Raw genomic sequence first — 22,489 nt, forward strand, 5'->3', positions numbered from 1 at the left:
TTAAAATGCAAAACAATCTCCTTTTTTAAAGATCTCTTTTTTTAAGAGAGATTGTTTTGCATTTTAAAAATATTTGGAACTGCAGGGAAGAAAACACAGTGCTAATATATGTGTTTGGGTTTTTTTTAAAGGTTTTATAACATCTTATGAAGCAACACCTCAACTTGAGGCCAGTTTGAGCAGATGGCTTCCTTAGAACAGTTGCCTTTAGTGATCAGAGCAAGTAATAAATGTCCAGAACTTGTTGTGCTGTGTCTGGCAGCAGGAGATTCCTCGTGTGCAGCAGCAGCAGTGACAGCAGCCCCGTGGAGCTGTTCTCTTCTCCAAGGCTCCTCTGCATTCTCAGGTTTCCTCTCCTCCCTGGGTGCCCTCCCTGTCCCCACAAAGATTCCCCCCATTCCCCCAGGTCCTTGGCTGTGTCTGGAGGACACTGGCAGGCTCGGTGGTGGCATCCAGGATTGCTGTCCTACAGCCATGCCTGGTCCTTGCTGTGTTTGCTGCAGCTGTGGGGATGGGGAGAGCTCCTCATCTGGGGATGTGTGAGCCCCAGGGAGCTGCTGAGGCTCCAGCTCCACAGAAATGCTGCTTCCCACTGGGACCAGGAGCTGCCAGAGAAACCTGGAGTGATAAAGCAACTTGTCTGTGACTCACTGAATGAAAAACCACTTTCTCTGAGAAGATGGTGGATCCCCTCCTTGACAGGGTGTGAAGAGCCCTTTTTTGCTGGAAAAGCCTCTTTTTGAGATATAAACTCAAGCCCCTCCTGTTTCCAGCCACCAGAGGTGGTCACAGTGTGGGCTGCAAAGACAAGAGCTCGAGTCCTCCAGCCCTTTGGATCGTTTTCTATTTTGACCAATAATTTTTGTCTCCTCAATTTCCATGACAACTCTAAGTGACAAAAGTACTTTTCATTATGTGGATAGAAATAGATACCCTGCACAGGTTGATGTGCAGTTCCCATCTGCTGCCCCAATGTACCACTCCTGCCTGGGAACAGGGATCGTGTTCCTGGGCTAAGTTTCTTGGAAAAATTCACAACAGGGGTATTGAAAAGCAATTAACATATTCACAGAAAGATTACTGATCGAGAGACCTTGCACTCCACTGGCTTTTAAACAGAAGCATCTCCCATTAATACCATCACTCCTAATAAATGCTATTAACATTGTGGACTAATGACGATTTTGGTGTTTATTTATATAATACAGAGATTTATTTACAATTAGAGCTTTCATGATTCTGCAATATGTTGTTCAGGGAGAGAGGGAGACCATCATTCCTGATTACATGTCTGTCATTTAGACAGAAAAAAGCAATTTTTCAGAGTCTCCCTTGTTAACATCAGCCAAGAGGCTTCTCCAAGCAGCAGCAGCCAAAGTTCTGAAGTGATATTTTAAGTAAATCATGTCAAAAGTCAACAGTGAGAAGACGTTTTATATAAGCAGTTGCACTGAGAATTCCCTGAATTCAACATTTGCTGTTTTGTTCTGCTCAGCCATGAGAGGTGCACTGAATACATTTACTGCTGCCAGGCCCAGGGCTTGGCAGGTCAGAACTCGTGGCATCCTTCCTGGGAGCTTCAGTTTCTCGTGTTAGGTGCTCTGGTTTCTGGGTTTTCACAGAAATCAGGATAAGGAGCTGAATTTGGAGCAAGTCCTTCTGTCGCTGACGTTTCTCATGTTAGTGCAAATCCACACATGGAAACAACAGCTGTTGGATCACTCCTGTGCTCACAGTCTCCATGGAATTCTCTGGGAATCTGGCATGGGGATGATGCCTGGAGAGGCTCCTGGAGCAGAGGCTGGGCAGAGTTAATGGAATAAAGTTTATTAAATTCATTAAAAGGCCCCAAAGGATCCAGCTGGGGCAGTGCAGGAGCCCAGCCAGGGCTGCACCCAGCACGGAGCCAGGATGGACTCAGGCTCAGGAGTTCTCAGCCTTTGCTGAGTTCTGCTCCATTTCCATCCTGGGGCTCAGTGTCCAGTCCCACTCCAGGGGATGCAGTCCCACCCTGCCAGGCTGCTCTCCTCCATTCCCTGCTGTTGGCACTTTGTGGGGCTGGAGCTGCAGCGGTGTCCTTGGTTCTGGGGCTGGGGAAGGATTGTTCTGTGTGCCTGAGCTGTGAGCAGACCTTGCTGACCCTTCCTGGGGAGTTCAGAGTTATTTACCAGTGCACTGCACAGTCTGGGAAATGTGAAAGCTCCAAACAGGAGAGGAGAATTCTTTCCTTTTTGAGTAATGAACAGGATGGGCTGGTTGATGCCAAAATATTTCCTCCTTCCCTGGATGATCCATCCAAGGAGATGGATGGTTCCAAACCACCCAACCATCCTTCCCTTCCCTGGAGCCATCCAAGGAGAATGAACAAAATCTGGTCCTGGTGGGTTTCTGGCCGTGGTGCCATGCTCCAGCTCCCGGTGGAGCAAACCACGAGTCAGTAGAGTTAGTAAAAGGGTCCAGAGGCAGGGAGGGTTGTACTTCCTGACCTCCCCTGAATTTTTCCAGGCTCTCTCATCCATGGAGGAGTTCAGAAACCTGGATCGGGACATCGAAGGCTCTGCGAAGCGGTGGAAGAAGTTTGTGGAGTCGGAGTGTCCCGAGAAGGAGCGGTTCCCCCAGGACTGGAAGAACAAGTCGGCCCTGCAGCGCCTGTGCATCCTGCGCGCCCTGCGGCCCGACCGCGTCCCCTGCGCCGTCAGGTGGGCTGGGGGCAGCAGGAGGGGCTCGGGGCTCTGCTGGGATTTGGGAATGTCACTGCATCCTTAGCATGGGAGTTCTGCAGCGTGCTTTCCTGACAGGGGTCTTGAATGAATCCAGTGAGGGTGGGAGGCACCACACAGGTGCCCAGAGCAGCTGGGGCTGCCCCTGGATCCTGGAATGCCAAGGCCAGGCTGGGCAGGGCTGGGAGCACCTGGGACAGGGGAAGGTGTCCCTGCCCATGGGATGATCCCTAAGGTCCCTTCCAGCCCAAACCGTTGTGTGATTCATTGATGTCAGAACTCTGCAAGGCAATCAGCACGTGGGATTTAAGTGGAATTTCTTGCTTAGCGGGATCCAAGCTCCCTGCCACCACCAGGGATGGAGCAGTGGAAGCAGGGTGAGGGGCAGGCCTGCCAGGTCAGAAATGAGCATCACCACACAGGTGTTGCACATCTGCGGCAGTCTGGGCTCAGCAACATCCATTTTAGTTACTACATCAGTTTGGGCTTCTTCTCTAGACACCAGAAAAGTCTTGTAGAGGTTTTCTTTTTTTTTTTTTTTTTTTTTCTTGTAAAATGCAAAATTTATGTGCTGCTGGTTCTGAAAGTTGTAGTGGTAAATTATGTAGTGAAGGTAACTGGGCGAGGCTAAACCTCCTGAAGTCATGCAAAAGCAACCTCCTTGTTCCAGGACGAACTAAAGGTCTTTCACTCCATGAGGACTTGGCTTTCCCTTCTCTGGCCAATATTTTGGCATTTCTGGGATGTCTCTCATGCTCCTGTTTCTCCAGTAGTTTATATTCTTGCAGACCTGATGTGCACACAGCAGGGTGTTTTACTCAGTGTATGAACTACATCCTGTTTGTGCTTCAAGGTTCACAGAAAAACACAGACAAGACTGAGTGAATCTCCCCGTGGTCACTGTTATTATTTTTTTATTAGAAATAAATACTACACTTTATCATAATGCTAATACTAATCCATCTTTTTGCATTGCCTACTCTTCTGGCTGGATTCTCCATGTGTCTCTCAGCTGAAAATACTGGTTTTCCTGTTGCTGTTTAGCTTGAGTAAGATAAGCTCTTGGAATTTTATGTGCATTTATGCAACTGTAATTCATTTCTTTCTTACTCCCATGGCTCAGAAATAAGAGGAACATCAAATTTCAGCCCCTTTCCTGTCTCTCTTTTATGAAAAGGGAATCCAAGTTCAAAAGCTTGCCTGGATATTTTTAGGGTTTGGGCACATCAAGCTTTTCTGTTTGCACAGGAGTATTTAAATGGGTTTTAGCATTGTTTTGTTTTCTTTCTTATCTCGTAGTGCAAACAGGAACAGTTCACTGAGCCTTCCCCAGGACTCTGGGGACTCTTCTTTAAATACAGCTCAGTTATCAATACCTCAGTGTGCCAATGTGAAACACCTCACTGGTGACCATGGGCATCCTGACCAGTCCATGGGGGCATTTCAGGAGTAATATTGTAGCCCAGCCACAGGTGGGATTTTAGATGCCCTGGAATATCCCAAGCTCATTTCCAGCTGCTGCTGAGGAAGATGTAAGCCCCTTTGTGTCCCACCTCAGGTGTACCTGCTCCGTGATGATGGTGCAGGATTTCTTTGGGATTTAAGATGATCCAAGCCTGTTCAGGCCCTGGGAAGTTGGGTGCTCCAGCCACTCTTCCCAGCAGATCCCTGGGGATGTTTGCCCACTCTGGTTCATTCCCTAGGCCTAAGGAGCATCAGGACAAGCCCCTGACTCACTCCTTGGAGCTTCAGGGCCAGCAGTGCACCAACAACTGCAATTTCTTGAGACAGGATTATCCCCTGTAAATCTCTTTTCCCCTTCAATCTTATTGAAGAATATCAGCAAAAAGCTCCTTGTAGCACCTTGTGTTTCTGAGTCCCCAGGGCACTGTTTCAAAGAGCTGAGATGTGAAGTAAAACAAGAGTGTTGTGACCTTAAATCTGATGGACTTGGTTAAATTTGGTGACCTGAGCCTTTCCAGCAGCAATTTACCAAATCTTGACCCTGAACAGAAAAATCTTCTTGAAGGAGAGGTACCAAAAATGTGGAAGCTTATTTTTTTTAATTGCAATCTCTTAGGCATTCCTATTCCGACTGCCTTTCACCAGTCCTTGAAGGAGGTTCTCAGCTCTCTTGGAAAGAATTTGGCTGCCTTCAAAAGGCCTGAGTAATCCATCTGAGCTGCAGCAGCATTCCTGGGGTTTGAATATAACACTGCTACCTTTGAATCAGTGTTCAGTGTCTCTCTTTTTGCAAAGCACTGATGTCAGGAGCTCACCCTGGGGGAATCCAGCCAGAACATTCTCCACGCACTGTGCTCTGTTCCAGCAGCTGCTGTGGAGCTGAGCCTTTCCCTGTTCACTCCTTTGAATTTTCCCTTGTCACTCTCATGCTAAGGCTCCATGCTCCAGACATTCTTAGAGCTCTTCCCTTTCAGCTTTCCAGATCAAAGCAATTGTGTAAATCATCTGGACTTTCTGTGGATGGCTGCTTCCTCTGCCAGGCTGCTCGGCTTGCAGAACACGTGGCAGGTTCTTGTATCTTGTTCCTTAACTCATTTCTTTCCTCCTGAGATTCCTGAGTCAGAATTAAGCCAGTGCTTGTGTTGTGCTTCTGAATGCAGCTCCCACTGCTCTCCCTTCCCACTTCCTTTGTTTGCCAGGAGCTGCTGTCTGCTGTGGCATCCCAGCCCTGTACAGAGCGCCAGGCATTGCTGCTGAGGGACAACCCTACAGATCCTCTCCACAGTTATTTCCTGCTCATTTTCCCAATTTCAATTGCTAAATCATTTGAAGGATCAAAATGAAGACTAACTGCAGGACAAGTCATTTGAGGAGAGGTTGAGGGAGCTGGGAAAGGGCTCAACCTGGAGAAAAGGAGGATCAGGGGGAACTTCTGGCTCTGCACAGCTCCTGCCAGGAGGGGACAGCCAGGGGGTCAGGCTCTGCTCATGGAACAGGGACAGGAGCAGAAAAAACAGCCTCAAGTTGCACCAGGAGAGGTTTAGATGGAATATTAGGGGAAGCTTTTCCAGTTGAAGGATTATCAAACCTGGCACCCCCCCTGGCAGTGCTCAGAAGTGTGGATGGGACACTTGAGGACACGGCTTCATGGTGAACACAGTGGTGCTTGACAATGGTCACACTTCATAACCTTGGGAATCTTCTCAAGAATCTTAATTCTGGGACTCACAATTCCGGGGTTCCATCATAACTTGCAGGGCAATCTGCATTTTCTGAACAAATTGGCAAAAGTTCTTTTTTTTTTTCTCCCTGACAGAGATTTTGTAGAAGAAAAGCTGGGCAGCAAATACGTGGTGGGGAGATCCCTGGATTTTGCAACGACCTTTGAGGAATCAGGGCCTGCCACGCCAATGTTTTTTATCCTGTCCCCAGGAGTGGACCCGCTGAAGGATGTGGAGAATCATGGTAAATCAATCCTGTCCCCAGGCACTCCACAGCATTGCTGTTTATCTGCTGCATTATTATCTTTGCACGACATGCCTGTTTTGTTTGGGTTTTTTTTCCCTCATCTCTTTGTAGATAATGAAGTAATTTGTTAAAAATAGATAATTGTGAGAGGATGCGAAGGGATTTTGCTTTGGTTCTATTGTTTTCCTTAAAGTTTTTTTTTTTTTTTTTGCATTTTCATCTGAAGTTTAAATTAAACTTGTCTTTTTCCTGCACTGCCTGGATTCCCAGCATGGTTCACAGTGCAGGGGTCTCCGAGCTGGGTTTGTGCACAACCTGTAATTTACATCAGAGATGTCTCACACAGTCTCAGATGCTCGTTGCCAAGAAAGGTTGAGCCAGAGGACCCTTGAGGTCCCTTCCAACCTGCTATTCTGTGATGTTATGATCACTAAAAATAAGCAACAGCTCCCTGGAACAGATTGCTGCTTCATGGCAAAGTTTCCAGGTTTCCTGCCATCCCTCCTGAGCTGATTTCCATGTGGATGCTCAGCTGTGGAGCTGTCAGCTGGCTCCAGAGGCAAAGGGCCTTCTGTGAGATGCCTCCCTTGAGAAGGCACTGATGCCCCTGTGCCCCACTGCTGTGCTCCAAAGCTGCCCTCGTGTGGAATTTATTCTGGGTCTTGGCTCCACTCTGGAAAAATCCTCATTTTGAGCCTGAATGTCCCTCTGGAGCAGAGGAGTCTGATGCCCTTGGGGTTGGACAGGACAAAGCATCATCCAGGCTGGCACAATGACTTGTGCATTCTTTTTCCTCTCCACAATGCACCCAAAATAATGTTTGAGTGAGCCTTTACCAACATTGCCAGGAGCAGCTGTCAGAGCTGTTAAACTTGACTCATTCTGGGGAATTCTTGGGCTTAGCTTTGCATTTCAGGCTCTTTCTGCCCCCAAACCAGGTGCCACTACTGGAAATTAAAGGAACACCCCCAAAAGAAGCTCCTGTGGTGTCCCTGGCTTCCCTTTGGAGCCACCTCGGTGATCCTGCCTCTCCCTGTTATTTCCTTGTGTGGGAAATGAAGCACTAAAATCAAACCATGAGTGGTTTAATTGGAATTGTAAAGATGAGTGTAGCTGAGCACCTGGGGTTAGCCAGCCAGAAAAGTTACAGCAAGAAAAGGCAAAAAAGAGAAGTAATGAAGTAAAATCATTGCCACAGAGCAGCTGCACCGGCCTTCCAGCTGCCTCACTGGGGTTTTGCTTGTTATTACTATTTCTCTGTCCTTCATTAGGTTTTATTAAAGTGCAGGATAATTCCAGTGAATGGAAGTCAGCTTCTTGCAGATGCTGCTCACCCATGGGGCCTTCCCTTGGCATCTCAGGGAGGGCTCTGCAGCAAACCCTGCTGGGCTGGAAGGCCTTTGTGCCCTCCCCGAGTGCCCATCCCCTCCCCTCTGCAGCCAGCAAGGAGGGAGCAGGGCTGGCACTGCCAGGGCAGGCTCACTGGTACCCCTGTGCCATGGACATGGCAGCTGATGCTCATCTATTCCTCATCCCCTGCCTTGGGGGGGTGCCCTGGCTCTGGGATTTGCCCCATCCCCTCTCCAGGAAGAGGATCTTGCAGGCAGAGGAGAAGAAGAGCAGCTTTCAAAGCTGGCAGCAGCCAGAGATGGTGGGACAGAGAGCTGGGAGCTCTGGAATGTGTGGAGAGCTGTGTCCCAGGGGAAGCTGTGGTGAGGCTCAGCAGAGAGCTGAGTTTGGAGGTTTGTTCTCCTCACGGCCATCTGTTCCCAGCCCTGTACCACAAGATGGTTCCTATGCCTCACAAGACAAATCTTTCCTTGTTTCTCTCTGAAACCTGCCTGCTTTTGGCAGGAATTGGGAATTCAGGGCACACCATCTGCAGGAAGGCAAACCTGCACGCAGAGATAAGTGTGGGCAATCCCCAGGGATCGCTGTGGGGATGAGTCCTGGCTCCCTGGCTGAGCCCAGCCCATCCTGGGGATGTTTGTGGGGCTGTTCCCTCCTGCAACACACACTGGGTTTTTCTTCTGAGGTGCACACAGCAGGGAGAGCTGGTGGTGCTGTGAGAGGAGCAGCAGTGTGCTCTGTCTGAGGGGGACAGACCCAAAACCCGGCCAGGAGATTTGCAGCCATGAGCACAGAAATGATCTGAGCCACTGGGATGCTCCAGAGGGACCAGGGCAGGCTGAAGGATCATCAGAGAGCAGTGAAGGGACAGGAGGAGCTGCAGGGCAGGGAATGGCAGGGAATGACAGGGCTGTGGGGCTGCTCCTGCCTGCAGGGTCCTCTGCCTGGAGAGGGGATGGGGCAAATCCCAGAGCCACCACCCCAAGGCAGGGGATGGATGATAAATGAGTATCAGTGGATGATAAATGAGTATCAGTCGTGATTTCCTCTTCCCAGCACTGCAGAGTGAGCTGGGATCTGTCTGGGTGGCTCCCAAACCACCCCTTCCCATGGGCTTTGCTGAGAAACCTGGAGGGTTTCTCTCTGCTCTCCAAGCCCCAGACTGGGAGGCCTTGCTTGAAGAAGCTTCCAGGGATCTGATTTCATTCCAGCTGCCCTCTCCGAGCCCAGCCTGTGTTGCAGGGGCTTTTCCCCACCCAGTGTGGGTGTTCAAAGCCTGGCTAATCAGCAGGAAAAGATTTTAATTTCTTATCACTGTAAAGTGTTTTTACACCCGGTTGCAGGGGAATAATGTTCTTTTAACAAGAAGCACTTCGTAATAAGGTACCTTTGTGTGGATGCTGCACTGTAATTAAAAGAGTTTGGGGGAAGCTGCTGCTGGGTGAGCACTTGGGCAAGGAGTGGGTGAGAGCCAGGAGAAGTGATATCAGGAGGGTGACAGCTCCTGTGTGAGGGTTTGGGACCTGAACTCACTCCTTGTTCCCTCCCAGGGAGGAAGCTGGGCTACACCTTCAACCACAGGAACCTCCACAACGTTTCCCTTGGGCAAGGCCAGGAGGTGGTGGCTGAGCAAGCTCTGGAGGTGGCTGCAAAGGAGGGTCACTGGGTCATCCTCCAGGTAAGGGGCTGGGGGCCAGTCCTGCCCTTCTCCCAGCTGGGTGTCCCCTCTGTGAGGGGACATGGACACGGTGTCACCTGTGTGTCCCAAGCAGCCACCTCTCCCTGGGATCAGGCTCTGCCAGGTTGGGTTTCTCCTCCTGGAGCTGGTGGTGGGCAATTTAAAGAAATCTGTAGGGGCAGTTTGAAGAAATTAGGCAAGGGCCTCCCAAGTGTGGAATGTGTTATGGAGATTGCTTACTGAGAGGGGTTTGTTAATGGACACTGGTGAGGGTTGTTTGGATTGATTGGCCAGCTGGGTCAAAGCTGTGTCCTGACTTCTGGGGACAGCCACAGGTTTTTCTTTAGTATCTCTGTAGTATAGTTATAGTATTAGTGTGGTATAGTAGAGCTTAAAAAAGCAATTGTTCAGCCTCCTGAATCAGGGGCTCAGAACTCATTATTCCCCACCTTGAGGATGCCCTGCATCAATACCCCTGAGCATCCCAAACTGGGGAGATGCTGCCAGCTCTCAACACAGCCCCACAAAACTCCTCAGAGCCTGCTGGGGTGTGGGGGAGCTCTGCCTCTGTCCAGTGCTCTCTGGAGCCACACATTTAGGGAGGGTTTGGGTTTGCTGATGTGCACTCGGTGATGTCAGCTCTCATTACAGGTTTTGGGAACCCCTCTGATTTCCTTGATGTGGATTATATAAACTTTCATTATCACTGAATTGTTTGCATAAAATTAGATTAAGACAAAGCTCTGAGCCCTGATCTGAGCCCGCAGGCCTGGTTATGAATTGAAATTAAATATCCTTGATATTTTGATCTTAATTTTTGCCTTTTTTTTTTTTTTTTTTTTGTAAGCTGCCTCTGAGGTAAACAATGCTGAGCTCCTCTAGAGCTTTTAATATAGAGAGGGCTGCAATCTTGGCATCTGCCTTTGAGGTGGTGCAGATGGAAATATGCAGCTTTTTGAGCCATTCAGTAATGCAGAGTGAAAAGTTATTTTCTACAATGCTGGTGTGCTGCTGAAAAGGATCTGTCAGCAGTGCCAGGCTCCATGTGCTGTTTCAGTGCTAACAGACAAGCACCGGGGGCCTGAAGGGTTTTTATTACATCCATTCCCATCTTCTCTGGTGGTCAGAGCAATCAGTAAGAGGTTAGGCAGACACTGAAGGCTAAATCAGAATTCTGTGGCTGCCCCTGGATCCCTGGCAGTGCCCAGGGCCAGGCTGGAGCAGCTGGGACAGAGGGAGGTGTCCCTGCCATGGGATGGTTGGGTTCTGCCATCAGTCAGGGGTGGAGCAGAGCAGTATTTGCCATTTGGTTTATCTAGCAAGATCTTTCCTCAGAGGCTTTGGTGACAAATGCCTCACAAACAGCTCCAGGAGTGTTTGTACAAGATCTGGAATGACACAGATGACTCAATTTACGAAAGCGCCACAGGATTTGTGGATCATTGCATTAATAATAAAAGAGAGGCCAGAGCAGATCTCAGGGTAATTTTACCCAGATTAATTAAACTCATTATTTGAAGGCTGTATCCCACCCACAGCACAGTTATACCCAGGCTTCCCATTTGTTTTTGAGCAGACAAAAAGCAACTGTTAGCTTTGCTTCTGTGTTTTGCCATCCCTGACCAGCAGCTCAGCTCACGTGGAGCAGAGCTCCTCACACACAGGTTCCCCAGGACAAACACCTGAGGGGATCACCTGGGTGGCTTCTTCACATGTGGCTCATTACTGGTCCCTGATTGGGAGCAGATGTAATGAGAGTCCCGTGCTTGGAGCATCAATGAGCCAGGGAAGGAGGTTTGGGGGGTTTTTGTTGGATGACAGGAGCAGGATCGCTGCTGTGCTGGGAAGGGCTGTCCTAGGGCCACTTCCTCTCACTCCTGTTGCCTTCTCACACCACAGGAGGCAAAACAAAGACAAAAACACCCTGGGAAAGTTCCTCAGCTCACTGTGAAAATGGAGAAAGCAGAAAGCCTCCCAGTCCCTTATTTCCATGGGAAGATAATGCCCCTCACCCTGGCAGAGCCTGGCCAGAGCTCCCTGCCCCTTCAGCACCAGGGCTGCTCCTGTCTGGTGGCTTTACCTTTGCTGAGCTCTGGCCCAGGCTGCTGGCAGATGAGTGAAGCCCACAGCTAAAATTATTCTCTACAAATACAAATGGTCCAAGTGCAGAGTAGGAGCCCCTGAGGCAAAAGTGCAGCTCTTTAAAGGAGCATTTGTTACCTGAGGGCTGCAGAAGAGCCCAGCTCAAGCCCAGCAGCTGCTCTGTTCCTGTCATTGGTGCTGAAGGGCTGAGCTTGATCTCTGAGCTCCACAAAACCCCATTTACAGCAGGTTAACCCCTGGGTCTCCTCAGCAGCACTTGAGAGGTGTGGAGGGCTTTGAAGCCAGGGGGAGCATTCCACTGGAGAGGGCAGGCAGAGCTCACTGCCAGCTCCTCGTGGCGCTGGGGGGCAGGAGCAGCTGGGCACACAGCTGGAGATGCTCTGTGCTCTCTGGAGAAGAGATGATCCCATCACCCTGGGTGGTGGGGGGTAAAGACCAGACTGTCCCAGTGGTGTCTGGTGATGGGCACAACCTGAAACCCAGGAAATTCCCTTTAAATGTAAATACCATCTTTTTCCCATGGGAATGGCCAAACAGTGGGTGGAACTGCCCGTAGAGTTTGGGGTGTTTTCACCACAAACTCCAAAAGCACCTGGGCCTGTTCCTGGGTCACTGCACTGCCTGGCCCTGCTTTGAGGGCTGGCACTGGGGCTGCCTGGGGTGTCTCCAGCCCCAGGGACTCTGAGATCTCTGCATTCCCATGCCCAGCTATCCATGGATCTGGGTTCCCTGCAGTGTCCTCTGGGCAGGGAGGAGGGAGCTTTGCACTCAGCCACGAGTCAGCACCAGCTGGGTCTGCTCTGTCTCCCTCTCAGAAGCCTTTGCTGATCCAGTGGCCATCCCAGTCACTAAATGGGGTTGATCAGCTCAGCAGCAAAGACACAGAGAAATTTGTTTGTGTTTGTTCAGATGCATGTTTGAATGCACTGATGCAGGAAAGAGCTCAGACATTAGATATTCCCAATTTAATTGTAGTCTTCACCCATTAGCCAAAATGTCACTTCCCTCTCTTTGTGATCAAGCTAATTTAATTCTTGAGCATCTTTCCATTTTCCTAGGTTGCTGCTTCACTGAGTCAGGTTCATGGATTAAATTGAATAACAGTGAGCTCCTGGAGCAAAACTGTGTGAGATTCATCACTGTATCAGAAATCACAGAATCCCAGGATGGGCTGGAAGGACCTCTGGAGATCATCCCCAGCCCCTCTGCTCCAGCAGGGTCACCTGGAGCACAGGTGCAGAGGAGGCTCCAGGATGATCCAGGGATGGGGAGGAAAGGCTGGAAGAGCTGGGGTTGTTCAGCCTGAGGAGTGCTCTGAAGGGAACTGACTGTGGCCTGAAGGGCTCTGAGAGAGCTGGAGAGGGACTTTGGGCAAGGGATGGGGTGACAGGACACAGGGGATGGCTCCCACTGACAGAGAGTGGGTTTAGATGGGATTTTGGGAAGGAATTGTTCCCTGGGAGGGTGGGCAGGGTGTCCCTGGATCCCTGGCAGTGCCCAAGGCCAGGCTGGACGCTGGGGCTGGGGGCACCCTGGGACAGGGGAAGGTGTCCCTGCCCGTGACAAGGAGCTGGAATTGGATGAGCTTTCAGGTCCATTCTAACCCAAACCTTTCCGTGGTTCTGTGATTCTGACAGCACATCCCAGGACAGGCTGGTGGCATCTCCTGCCCATGCCATGCCCTTCCCTGTCCCTTGGGGCTCCCCAGCACCACGCAGTGAGCAGGGGCAGGGCTGGGCTGGCTCTGGCTGTGCAGCCTGGCTGGCACAGGGATGGAAAATCAGGGAATGTTTCCCAAGAGGTCTCCCAGAGAACGAGGCTTTGTACAAACATCAGTTCTGCTTGCTGCAGGAGTGATTTGTGAGGAGGGCTGGAGCAGAGGGGCGCTTTGAGGCAGGGCAGGGTCCCCAGGTGCTGCCAGCACAGGGAGGGGAGCGTGTGCTGCTCTGTGTCCGTGTGGTGCTGTTCCTGGTGGTTGCCACGGCAACGCTGACTGTGATCCATGTTCTGCCTTGTGCAAGCACAGGGGCTCGGCAGGGAACTCCCAAAGGAAAGCCTCTGGTGCTCCCATGGCCCTGCACGTGCAGCCCAGCCCTGCCCACTGCCCTGAGAGGGGACATGGCCCAGGAGGGGCTGGGGGCATGGCAGGGCATGGGATGGAGATGGGATGGGCATGGGATGGGATGGGCAGTGGGGATGGGCATGGGATGGGATGGGCAGTGGGGATGGGATGGGATGGGATGGGATGGGCAGTGGGGATGGGCAGTGGGGATGGGATGGGATGGGCAGTGGGGATGGGATGGGCATGGGATGGGATGGGCTGTGGGGATGGGATGGGCATGGGCAGTGCATAGGGCATGGTCAGTGGGATGGTCAGTGTGCAGGAGATGGTCAGTGTGGATGGTCAGTGTACAGGAGATGGTCAGTGTGGATGGTCAGTGTACAGGGGATGGTCAGAGGGATGGTCAGTGCACAGGGGATGGTCAGTGTGCAGGGGGCTGTTTCACATTGCCCACTCTGGCTCATCATTGATAACTGGCACATCTCTGTTACTGATAACTGGCACATCTCTGTTACTGATAACTGGCACATCTCTGTTACTGATAACTGACACACCTCTGTTACTGATAACTGACACACCTCTGTTACTGATAACTTACACATCTCTGTTACTGATAACTGGCACATCTCTGTTACTGATAACTGACACATCTCTCAATTACTCTGGCCACGTGTCTTCATTAGATGTGTTCTTTCAGGTTTTGTTACCTGTCTGCTGAGAATTAATTTGCAAAGTTTCCTTCCAACCTGTGAATCCCTTCTGCCGCGTCCCTGTCTGGCCTGGGCAGATATATTCATTTGAATTATGAATTCTTAGTACCAGCCCATGTTTGGCTGCATCTATTCCTCTTTTTCATCCCTTCTATCACAAAAGGACAGGATATAAATGCACTCAATTATCACTGGACTGGAAATATTCCCTAAGTTGGCTGTTAGCAGGCAGTGATACCCACAAATAATGATCACTGGTGTCATGTCAACACAAGCAAAAGCAATTATTTTTGAGGCATCTAACACCACAAAAGCAGATGTGGGAAGAAACTACCAATTAGAGATGAAAACACTTAAGGTCAGATATGCAGACTATGATTAAACTGATACTTAATGCACGATTTTTCTTTTGATATTTTGTTGAGCTCTTTCCCAGTTTTATTAAATCTCTGTGGTGTTGGCAGCACTTTGGTTGCAGGTTTCAGTGCACTCCTACCTGATTGTTTGACTTGTGTTTGTAGAGAGACTTGGTTGTCTGGAGCCTGGGGATGATCTCATCTCCCAAAACCCTGAAATCCTGAGTGCATCAGGCCAGCAGTGGTGCAGCAGCACTCAGGTGTAATTGCATTTTGTCTATTGCTCCTCACACAGTCCTTGTTTGTGAGAAAACAACCCCAGAACAATCCCTTTGCCCAGGTGCCTCCTCTCACCTCCCCCACTCCCCAAACTCCATCTCATCCACGCAGTGTGAGCACAACCCTAAATCACTTCAGGTGAGGAGACTGAATTTCTGCACTTCTAAATAAAAATATTCTTCCCAGCCACGTCAGTCAGATTTAGGTTAACAGAACTGGAGGCAGCAAAGTGTCTGTGCTTCCCCAAACAGCAATTCAATTCTCTTGGCTCACAGCCTCTGGTCCCTCTCTAAGTGCTGACCCATCCCTCCAGCAGGTTCAGATCCTGACAGAAGTGGCAGTGGCAGATCCTGCTGTCCCAGCCTGGAGCACCTCAGCTTTTCCTTTCCACGCTGTTCATCCTCTTCTCCAGTCCCAGCTGGGATCTGTCCATCCCTGGCTCACCTGGAAAGCCAGCAGAGCTCTCTGTGCTCCCCTGGGGGAGCCCCTGGGGTGTCCCCCTGTGGCACCAGCCCCTGGCACTGCCAGCCCAGCCCAGCTGCAGCACACCCACAGCCTCAGGGCAGGGGGCAGGGGTCTTGGAACAGGGCAGCAATGGGACCACCACCCCTGGAAGGCTCAAAACCCATGTGGCTGTGGCACCTTGGGGACCTGGGTTCCTGCTGAGCGTGCTGGTGCTGCTGGGGTGATGGATTTGCTGATTTTAAAGCTTTTTTTTAAAGCTTTTTTCCAGCATTAACAATTCTGTTTCTCTCTCTGACTTCCAGCTCAGCTGCACTCTGTGATTCTCTCAATTCCCCAAACACCCTGAAGCAGTAAATTGGCAGTTTAGTTCTGTGTCATATGAAAATGCACTTCCACTTTCTTGCAGCCTGCTCTGCTCACCCTCCACTCCCTCCCTCCACCCTGGGCTCTGCTCTCTCCAGATGGGTGAGTCCCTCCTGATGGAGTGTCTCCTTTTGTGGGAGTGAAATCCTTCAGGATTTAAGAGGAGTGGGAGCTGGGTGCTGTTTACAAGATGAAGGCCCACCATGGATTTATGGAGTGGCAAAATCCTGTTTGCAGCTTTATTCTCTGTTCCTCTGCTCTTGCATTGCTAAGCACTGAACTGTTATTTGCAGGAAATAACTGTGAGGATCTGAGCTCTCTTCCCTGAGTGATAATAGTTAATTTTGAAGCCATCAGTGTGTGTATCTGTAGCTGGGGTTGTTTTCCTGAGTGCATTACTTTGCATCTATCACCACTGAGTTCCTTCTGCAGTGTCATTGCCAGTCACTTAGAATGATGGCATCCTCCTGCAGCTCTTCACTACCAGGCTTTATTTGCAAGACTTGAAATGGCTTTGTCTTATGAGTTATTTTGTCAGCTCACCAATCATTTGTTCTTTCAGATGCTTTTTTGATATGGTGAGGAGTTAAAACTCCATCAGTAGCCTCCTTACCCCCGTTGGCTGTGTGACACCTTCCCTTTTACCTGCAGCAATGCTGCTTTGGGGAAGATAAAGAGCTGGTACTGATCAAAATCCATGTCTGGGGATGCAGGGACCCCACAGAGACAATTCTTGCTCCACACAGGGCCTGCTGCCTGTGTGGGGGGTGCCTGGGAAATCCCTCTCCAGCCCCCAAAGAGGAATTCATGAGGATGAGCTGCTGTGTTTAACCCCTGGTGGGAGCTGAGCCCCTCCTGCTGCTCCCTCACTGCCCAGGGGTGGGAGGGGGCAGAATGTGGGGTTAAAAGGGAGATTGAGATCCAGACAATGCAACAGGGAAAGCCAAAGCTGCCCAGGCAAGGAAGCCAGGTAAGGAATTCATTCCCCATTTCCCTGGGCAGGCAGGGGCTCTGTCACACCCTGTGGTGACTGGGGAAGGCAAACCCCTCCCTGCCAACATTCCTGCCTGCTCCTGCTCCTGCTGAGCGGGATTCCACAGGCTGGGACATCCCTGGGGACAGCTCCTGGTCCCCCAGGCTGCTCCTTGGCCGTGCCCACCCTGCCCAGCAGGGACTGACCCCTCCAGTGTCCAGCACTGCTCCAACCAGCCTGGGGCAGCTCCTGGGGACAAGGACAGCAGCTCCACCCCACCCCAGCCCAGACTGCGATATCCTCCTGTGCCTGAGCTCTCTAAAAGGGCTGGAGCTTTGAGATTGCTGTTCTTTCCTGAGTGATGCTCTTGGGGAGTGACTCGTGTCCTGCTGGAGCCCCTGCCAGGCTGGCTGCTGCCTCCTGAGCTGTGCTGCACACCCTGCACACCCTGCACATGTGGGCTCCTTTTGGGGTGAGCCCATCTGCTCCCAGACACCTCTTCTTATTTATGGCCTCATGGGCTCCTCTGAGCAGCTCTGCATCTGCTGCTTCAGGTTGAGAGTCCTTGCAACAATTAAGAGATTGAAGCATCTGTTACATGAGGAGAGTCTGGGGTTATTTAACCTCCAAAAGCTGGGGTTTGGCTCAGAGACAGCAGGGGTTTGGAAAATTTGGGTTTATTGGTGTGTTTAAATCCCTCCTGGTAGAAGAGGAAGTTTTCAAAGTCTTCGTAGTGGTGCTGAGCGAAAGAGCAAGAAGCAAAGGGTTAAAATTGAGATACAAATTTCCCTTAAACATTCATTTCAGTTCCTTTCACTATCTTATGCTAATTTTTGATTTAATTTTTTTAACTGTGAGTGTGGTTGAACGCTGGCACACACTGCCCAGACAGGTTGTGGAGACTTCAGCCTTGCAAATCTCCAAAAATCCAACTGGACCCAGCTAAAAAACCTGCTCTGGGAGCAGGAGGGTGGGATGGATGATCTCCAGGGGCATCTGCAGCCTCAGGGTTTCAGTGATTCTACCAGGCTGGAACAGTGAGAGCCTCCCCAGGCTCTGCAGGGAATATTCCTGCAAATTTAGGCTGCTTTGGGCTGGCCTGGCCTTCCGTGGGCTCTCCCTGCAGACCTTGATCATGTTATGGTTTTATGGACTCTCTGCTAGGTTCCTGGTTTCTGGAAAAGGCTTTATTATTAGCTTTTATGGTTTTAAAAAATTGCTTCTTGTAAGTAGTTTTTGACTTTACCACGGCTGGGTTTTGTGCTCTTTTCTGTTTTTCTCATTTGGACACAACTTCCACTTCCTGAGGAATGTAATTTTACTCTAATAATCTCCATTACTCTGCTATTTAACCATGAGAGCTCTTTCTGGCCCCATTTATAGGTGATATATATTTATTCTCAGCCTCTAATATGGTTCCTTTATGTAATTTCTTTGCCACCTCCAAGCAGTTTATCTTTCTGGCGGCTGCTTTTAATTTAGGTTTAGCAAGTTCCTTGTCCTTTCTTGGGCTGGGATAAATCAGCATCCCAAGTGCCTGTGAACACAGCCAGTTTGGATTGCACACCTGCCTTCAGCACAAGGCTACTTTAGCCCACAAATCCCATTCCTGATATAACAAAAAAGCTGTTTTCTTGCCTGGAAACTCTAATGTTGTATAGGACTCCAGGGGAAAAACTGAGGCTTAACTTCATCCATTTCACCATCTCCCCACAATTCTGCTTAATCTTCTGAGGGATGTGTCCAATTAGTTGCATGAATAAATAAATCCTTTTGTGTTAAAGGACTTTGTGAAATCACCTGCTTGACTTGTTTGCCCAGGAACTGTTATGGAGGGTCCTCAGTGTAATTCTGATCAAAATGAATAAATGTTTTTATCTGAGCTTGGTGGGGCTGGGGGGAGGAATGACAGAGCATTCTCTCCTCTGCTCCCCAGGAATAACAGCTTTACACCCCAGGAATGACAACTCTGCTCCCCAGGAATAACAACTTTACACCCTAGGAATAGCAGCTCTGTTCCCCAGGAATAACAATTTTTCTCCCCAGGAATAAGCTCAGCTGGTGTTGTTGAAATGAGGAGAATTCCAGCACTGAGAGCCCAACCAGCCCAGCTGTGACTTGCTGCTCTGCTGCTGATTTATAGTGAATATTTTGAATTTTCAAATGTTCTTGCTGCACCTGACTCTGTGGGGCTGGGAGCTGCACACAGGCACCCCTGTCTTCAGAGTTTTAGTTGGTTAGAGTGATTTTGAGATATGTTAGAAAATGGTTTTTTTTCAGCTTCGGTCGAAGAAGGAGTTAGAGCTTTTCAGGTTTTAGTTTTAAGGTTGTTTATTGTATCTCATCTATAATTTTTTTTTTCTTGCTTAGTTGAGGTCTGCTCAGCAAGACAGTCTGAGGCACTTTGCTCGCTTCTGGGGTGGGGTTAATTTTTTATGTTAAAAACTACATGTACAATATTTACAATTACTTTCTAATACTTATCACTTATGTTAGATAGTGAGCTTCTACTCTCAACTAATTTAAAAGTGCTAACATTACAGCAGAAGATGGAGGCTAAGAAGAAGAAGGAGAAAGGTTGGACACAGATTCTTCTATTTTGTTCTTTGAGCTTCTAAAAACTTTAAGAATTTATTTTTCACTTTGTGATAAATTCACTGTCATTTTACTTAAACTGTTGTGGCTTGCAGACCTTCATATAAGGTTGGTGACCTGCTCTATGGGTCATAATCAAAACTGCAGCTGTCTTGGGCGTTGTGCCGGGGTCTTTGAGCCTTCTGGCAGGGGTCTTGGCCATCTAGGGCAGCCAGAGGGATGTCCTGAACTCTGACACCCCTGGGCCAATCCCAAATTCCAGAGGGCATCCATCGGTGGGATGGATTTGGTGCCTGCTCAGCACATGGGGTGTGATGGGGGAGCTGAGCAAACCTCGTCCCTTTGTCTCTGCCAGAACATCCACCTGGTGGCCAAGTGGCTGAGCTCCCTGGAGAAGAGGCTGGAGCGGCTGGGCCAGGGCGGCCACCGGGAGTTCCGCGTGTTCCTGAGCGCCGAGCCGGCGCCGTGCCCGGAGAGCCACGTCATCCCGCAGGGCATCCTGGAGAGCTCCATCAAAATCACCAGCGAGGCGCCCACGGGCATGCACGCCAACCTGCACAGGGCCCTGGACAACTTCAGCCAGGTGGGAGCGCGCCTGGGTGTGCTGGAGCTGTGGGACACCTCGGGACAGGGGCAGGGCGGGATGCCATCCCTAGGGCGGGATCCCATCCCTGCAGGACTCCCGGGAACAGCCCATGGGCCCCAGGGCAGGATGCAGCATGGGGGCCTCGCCTGCGACCCCATTTCCCTCAAGGGCTGAGGGATTCCTGTCCTAGGGACGCTGAGTCCCATGTCCTGCCACCCTGACACCCAGCCCTCACGGCAGGACCCCATCAGAAGGCTCTGAAGGTGCTCTCAGCCCTCAAACTGCCCTTTAGGATCACTGGTGCTGACATTTTTGCAGCTGTGTATCCAGCTGGGAACACACCCTGCAGATCTTGCAGGGCTCTTTTCTCTTGTAAGGAATCTCTGCTTGGCTTTTGTGAAGCTCCATCTGCAGTGCTGTGTCCCACTCTGGGGCCCCAAACACAGCTGGAACAAGTCCAGAGGAGGCAGCTGAGTTGGTCAGAGGGCTGGGGCAGCTCTGCTGAGGAGAGAGGTAGAGAGAGCTGGGGTTGTCCAACCTGGAGAAGAGGAGAGTCCAGGGAGATTTTCCAGTACCTAAAGGGGCTCCAAGAGAGTTAGAGAGGGACTTGGGACAAGATCCTGGAGGGACAGGACAAGGGGAATGGCTTCAAATTGAAGAAGGGTAGATCTGCATTGGATATTGGGAAGAAATCCTTCCCTGTGAGGGTGGGCAGGCCCTGGCACAGGTGCCCAGAGCAGCTGTGGCTGCTCCTGGATCCCTGGCAGTGCCCAAGGCCAGGCTGGACGGGGTTTGGAGCAGCCTGGGACAGGGGAAGGTGTCCCTGCCATGGCAGAGGGTGGCACTGATTGGGGTTTAAGGTCCCTTCCAACCCAAACCATTCTTTGATTCTCTCCATAAAGTTTCTTGTTATTTGGGATGAGGCAAGAGCAGCCCCAGGCAATTGTGCACCCTGGGTCATGGGGCAGCACAGATGGTTCTGCACTCGAATGTTGGTGTGGAGAGAATCCCAAGAGCAGGAGAGAGCATTGCTGAGCAGGTGTGGGAGGAGGCACCATGCAAGGATTAATGCCAGTGGTCAGGGAAGATTATTCCATACTTATCTACTGCCATTCATCATCCTGAGCTCCACAAAATGTCCTGGAGTGCACGGGAGGGGGGAACCTTCACCCCAAGTAACATTTTCATCTTGCCTCTGCTCATTTCAATCAATAGTAATTAGCATTTTCTAAATTGCTAGAGGATTATGAAACATCTCTTATCAGAAATCCTGAAGCGAGTGGGTGGGGTCCCTTTTACACCTCATTTCCCTGCTTTATACAGAAGAGATGTTCAAATTTAGCTTTCAGCTGAAGGCTACAAAGAAGGCCCTTTATTCTGTGCAGGGGAAATTGTTCTGCTTTGTAGCTGAAGAAGAATTGACAACTGAAGAGAGGCCGAATGAGAATGAACTGGGTTGTTCTGGGGATGTTTCCTGCAATGAGAAAGGTGTTCTGCACGTATTTGAAGCAATTCTTCATCATAATGCTGACAAAGGGAGCTTAGAGTGCTGCCTAATCCAGGGGAAAATCCCAGGTTTTGGGATGTTCTTGATTGCCACGTGCACTTGGTCGATGTCTTGCACCCTCTAGAGTAATGGATTCCCCCTTTGCTGCACAGACCCTGAGCTCTGCGCTGCTCTCAGAGGATTAAAGGTCTAACACGGCATTTTTTAAAGATAGACGTTGGACAGGGCTTGGAGCAACCTGGGATAGTGGAAAGTGTCCCTGCCCATGGCAGAGGGGCTGGAAAAACATGGACTTTAGGGTCCCTTCCAGCAGAGAATTCTGTGATTCTGTGGCTCCCTCCCCATCCTCCTGGTGAGGGATGTTGAGCACATGCAGGTGATGGGGCGATGAGTGGGTGCACGTGTCCTCCCTTCCCTGTGTGTGTTCCTGTGCAAAGCCACTTGGAGCTGGGAACAGCAAATATTAAGTCAGAAAATATTTGCTAGAGTTTGCCAATAAATCTGCAATGCAAAGCCACTGGCTTTGAAATACATGTGTGTGTGATTCTAAAATGAACTGCAGGACAATTTGGTCAGCCTCTCGTCCCAGGTAACCAGCACCAGCAGGGGAGGTTCATGTTGGATGTTAGGAAAAAATTTCTAAAGTAGAAGGTTGGTAAAGCTCTGGAACAGGCTGCCAAGGAAGTGGTGGAGACACATCCCTGTAATTGTTAGAAAAATACGGTTCCCAATCAGTTGTGCCTGGGGGTATTTGGCTGAAGGTTGAACTTGATAGTTTGGGGGCGTTTCCCACCTTGACCTCTGATTCTGTGATTCACCCTGTCCAAAGCCCGGCGTGTTTGGGTTCCCCGGGAATGCCCGAGGCTGAGGGCAGCTGTGCTGTGTTGCAGGACACCCTGGAGATGTGCAGCCAGGAGAAGGAGTTCAGGAGCATCCTCTTTGCCCTGTGCTATTTCCACGCCGTGGTGGCGGAACGGCGCAAGTTCGGCCCCCAGGGCTGGAACCGCCCGTACCCCTTCAGCACCGGGGACCTCACCATCTCTGTCAACGTGCTCTACAACTACCTGCAGGCCAGCTCCAAGGTGGGGGCACCACGGGGGGGCTCTCTGGGGGCTTTGAAGCCGTCCTGAAATGCCATTTCCTTGGCATCTTTGCGTTTAGAACTTCACAGTTCGGGGCGCTTCTGGGAGGAGATGGGAGACCTCAGTGCCGCTCGCACTGTGCTGTGCCCCAGCTGTCCTGGGGCAGGATTGAACTCCTGCCTGATGTTTGTTTGCTGAGGGGGGAGCCCTGAGGGTGCAGGGCAGCGC

At 50.4% G+C, this 22,489-nt stretch overlaps 1 protein-coding gene across 1 annotated transcript in view; it reads left to right on the forward strand.

The window, feature by feature from the left end:
• DNAH9 (dynein axonemal heavy chain 9) overlaps positions 1-22,489 on the forward strand; it is a gene marked incomplete at its 5' end in the record, with an annotated part of 134,750 nt that overhangs the window by 95,960 nt on the left and 16,301 nt on the right. Inside the window, 5 exons of the mRNA XM_084218566.1 lie at positions 2,506-2,699; positions 6,001-6,149; positions 9,053-9,180; positions 19,442-19,669; positions 22,070-22,261. Coding sequence (XP_084074692.1) covers positions 2,506-2,699; positions 6,001-6,149; positions 9,053-9,180; positions 19,442-19,669; positions 22,070-22,261 — 891 coding nt within the window. The remainder of the gene's footprint in view (positions 1-2,505; positions 2,700-6,000; positions 6,150-9,052; positions 9,181-19,441; positions 19,670-22,069; positions 22,262-22,489) is intronic.

This window comes from Fringilla coelebs (genome assembly GCF_963513975.1).
Source record: "Fringilla coelebs genome assembly, chromosome: 19".
NCBI classification, from domain to species: domain Eukaryota; kingdom Metazoa; phylum Chordata; class Aves; order Passeriformes; family Fringillidae; genus Fringilla; species Fringilla coelebs.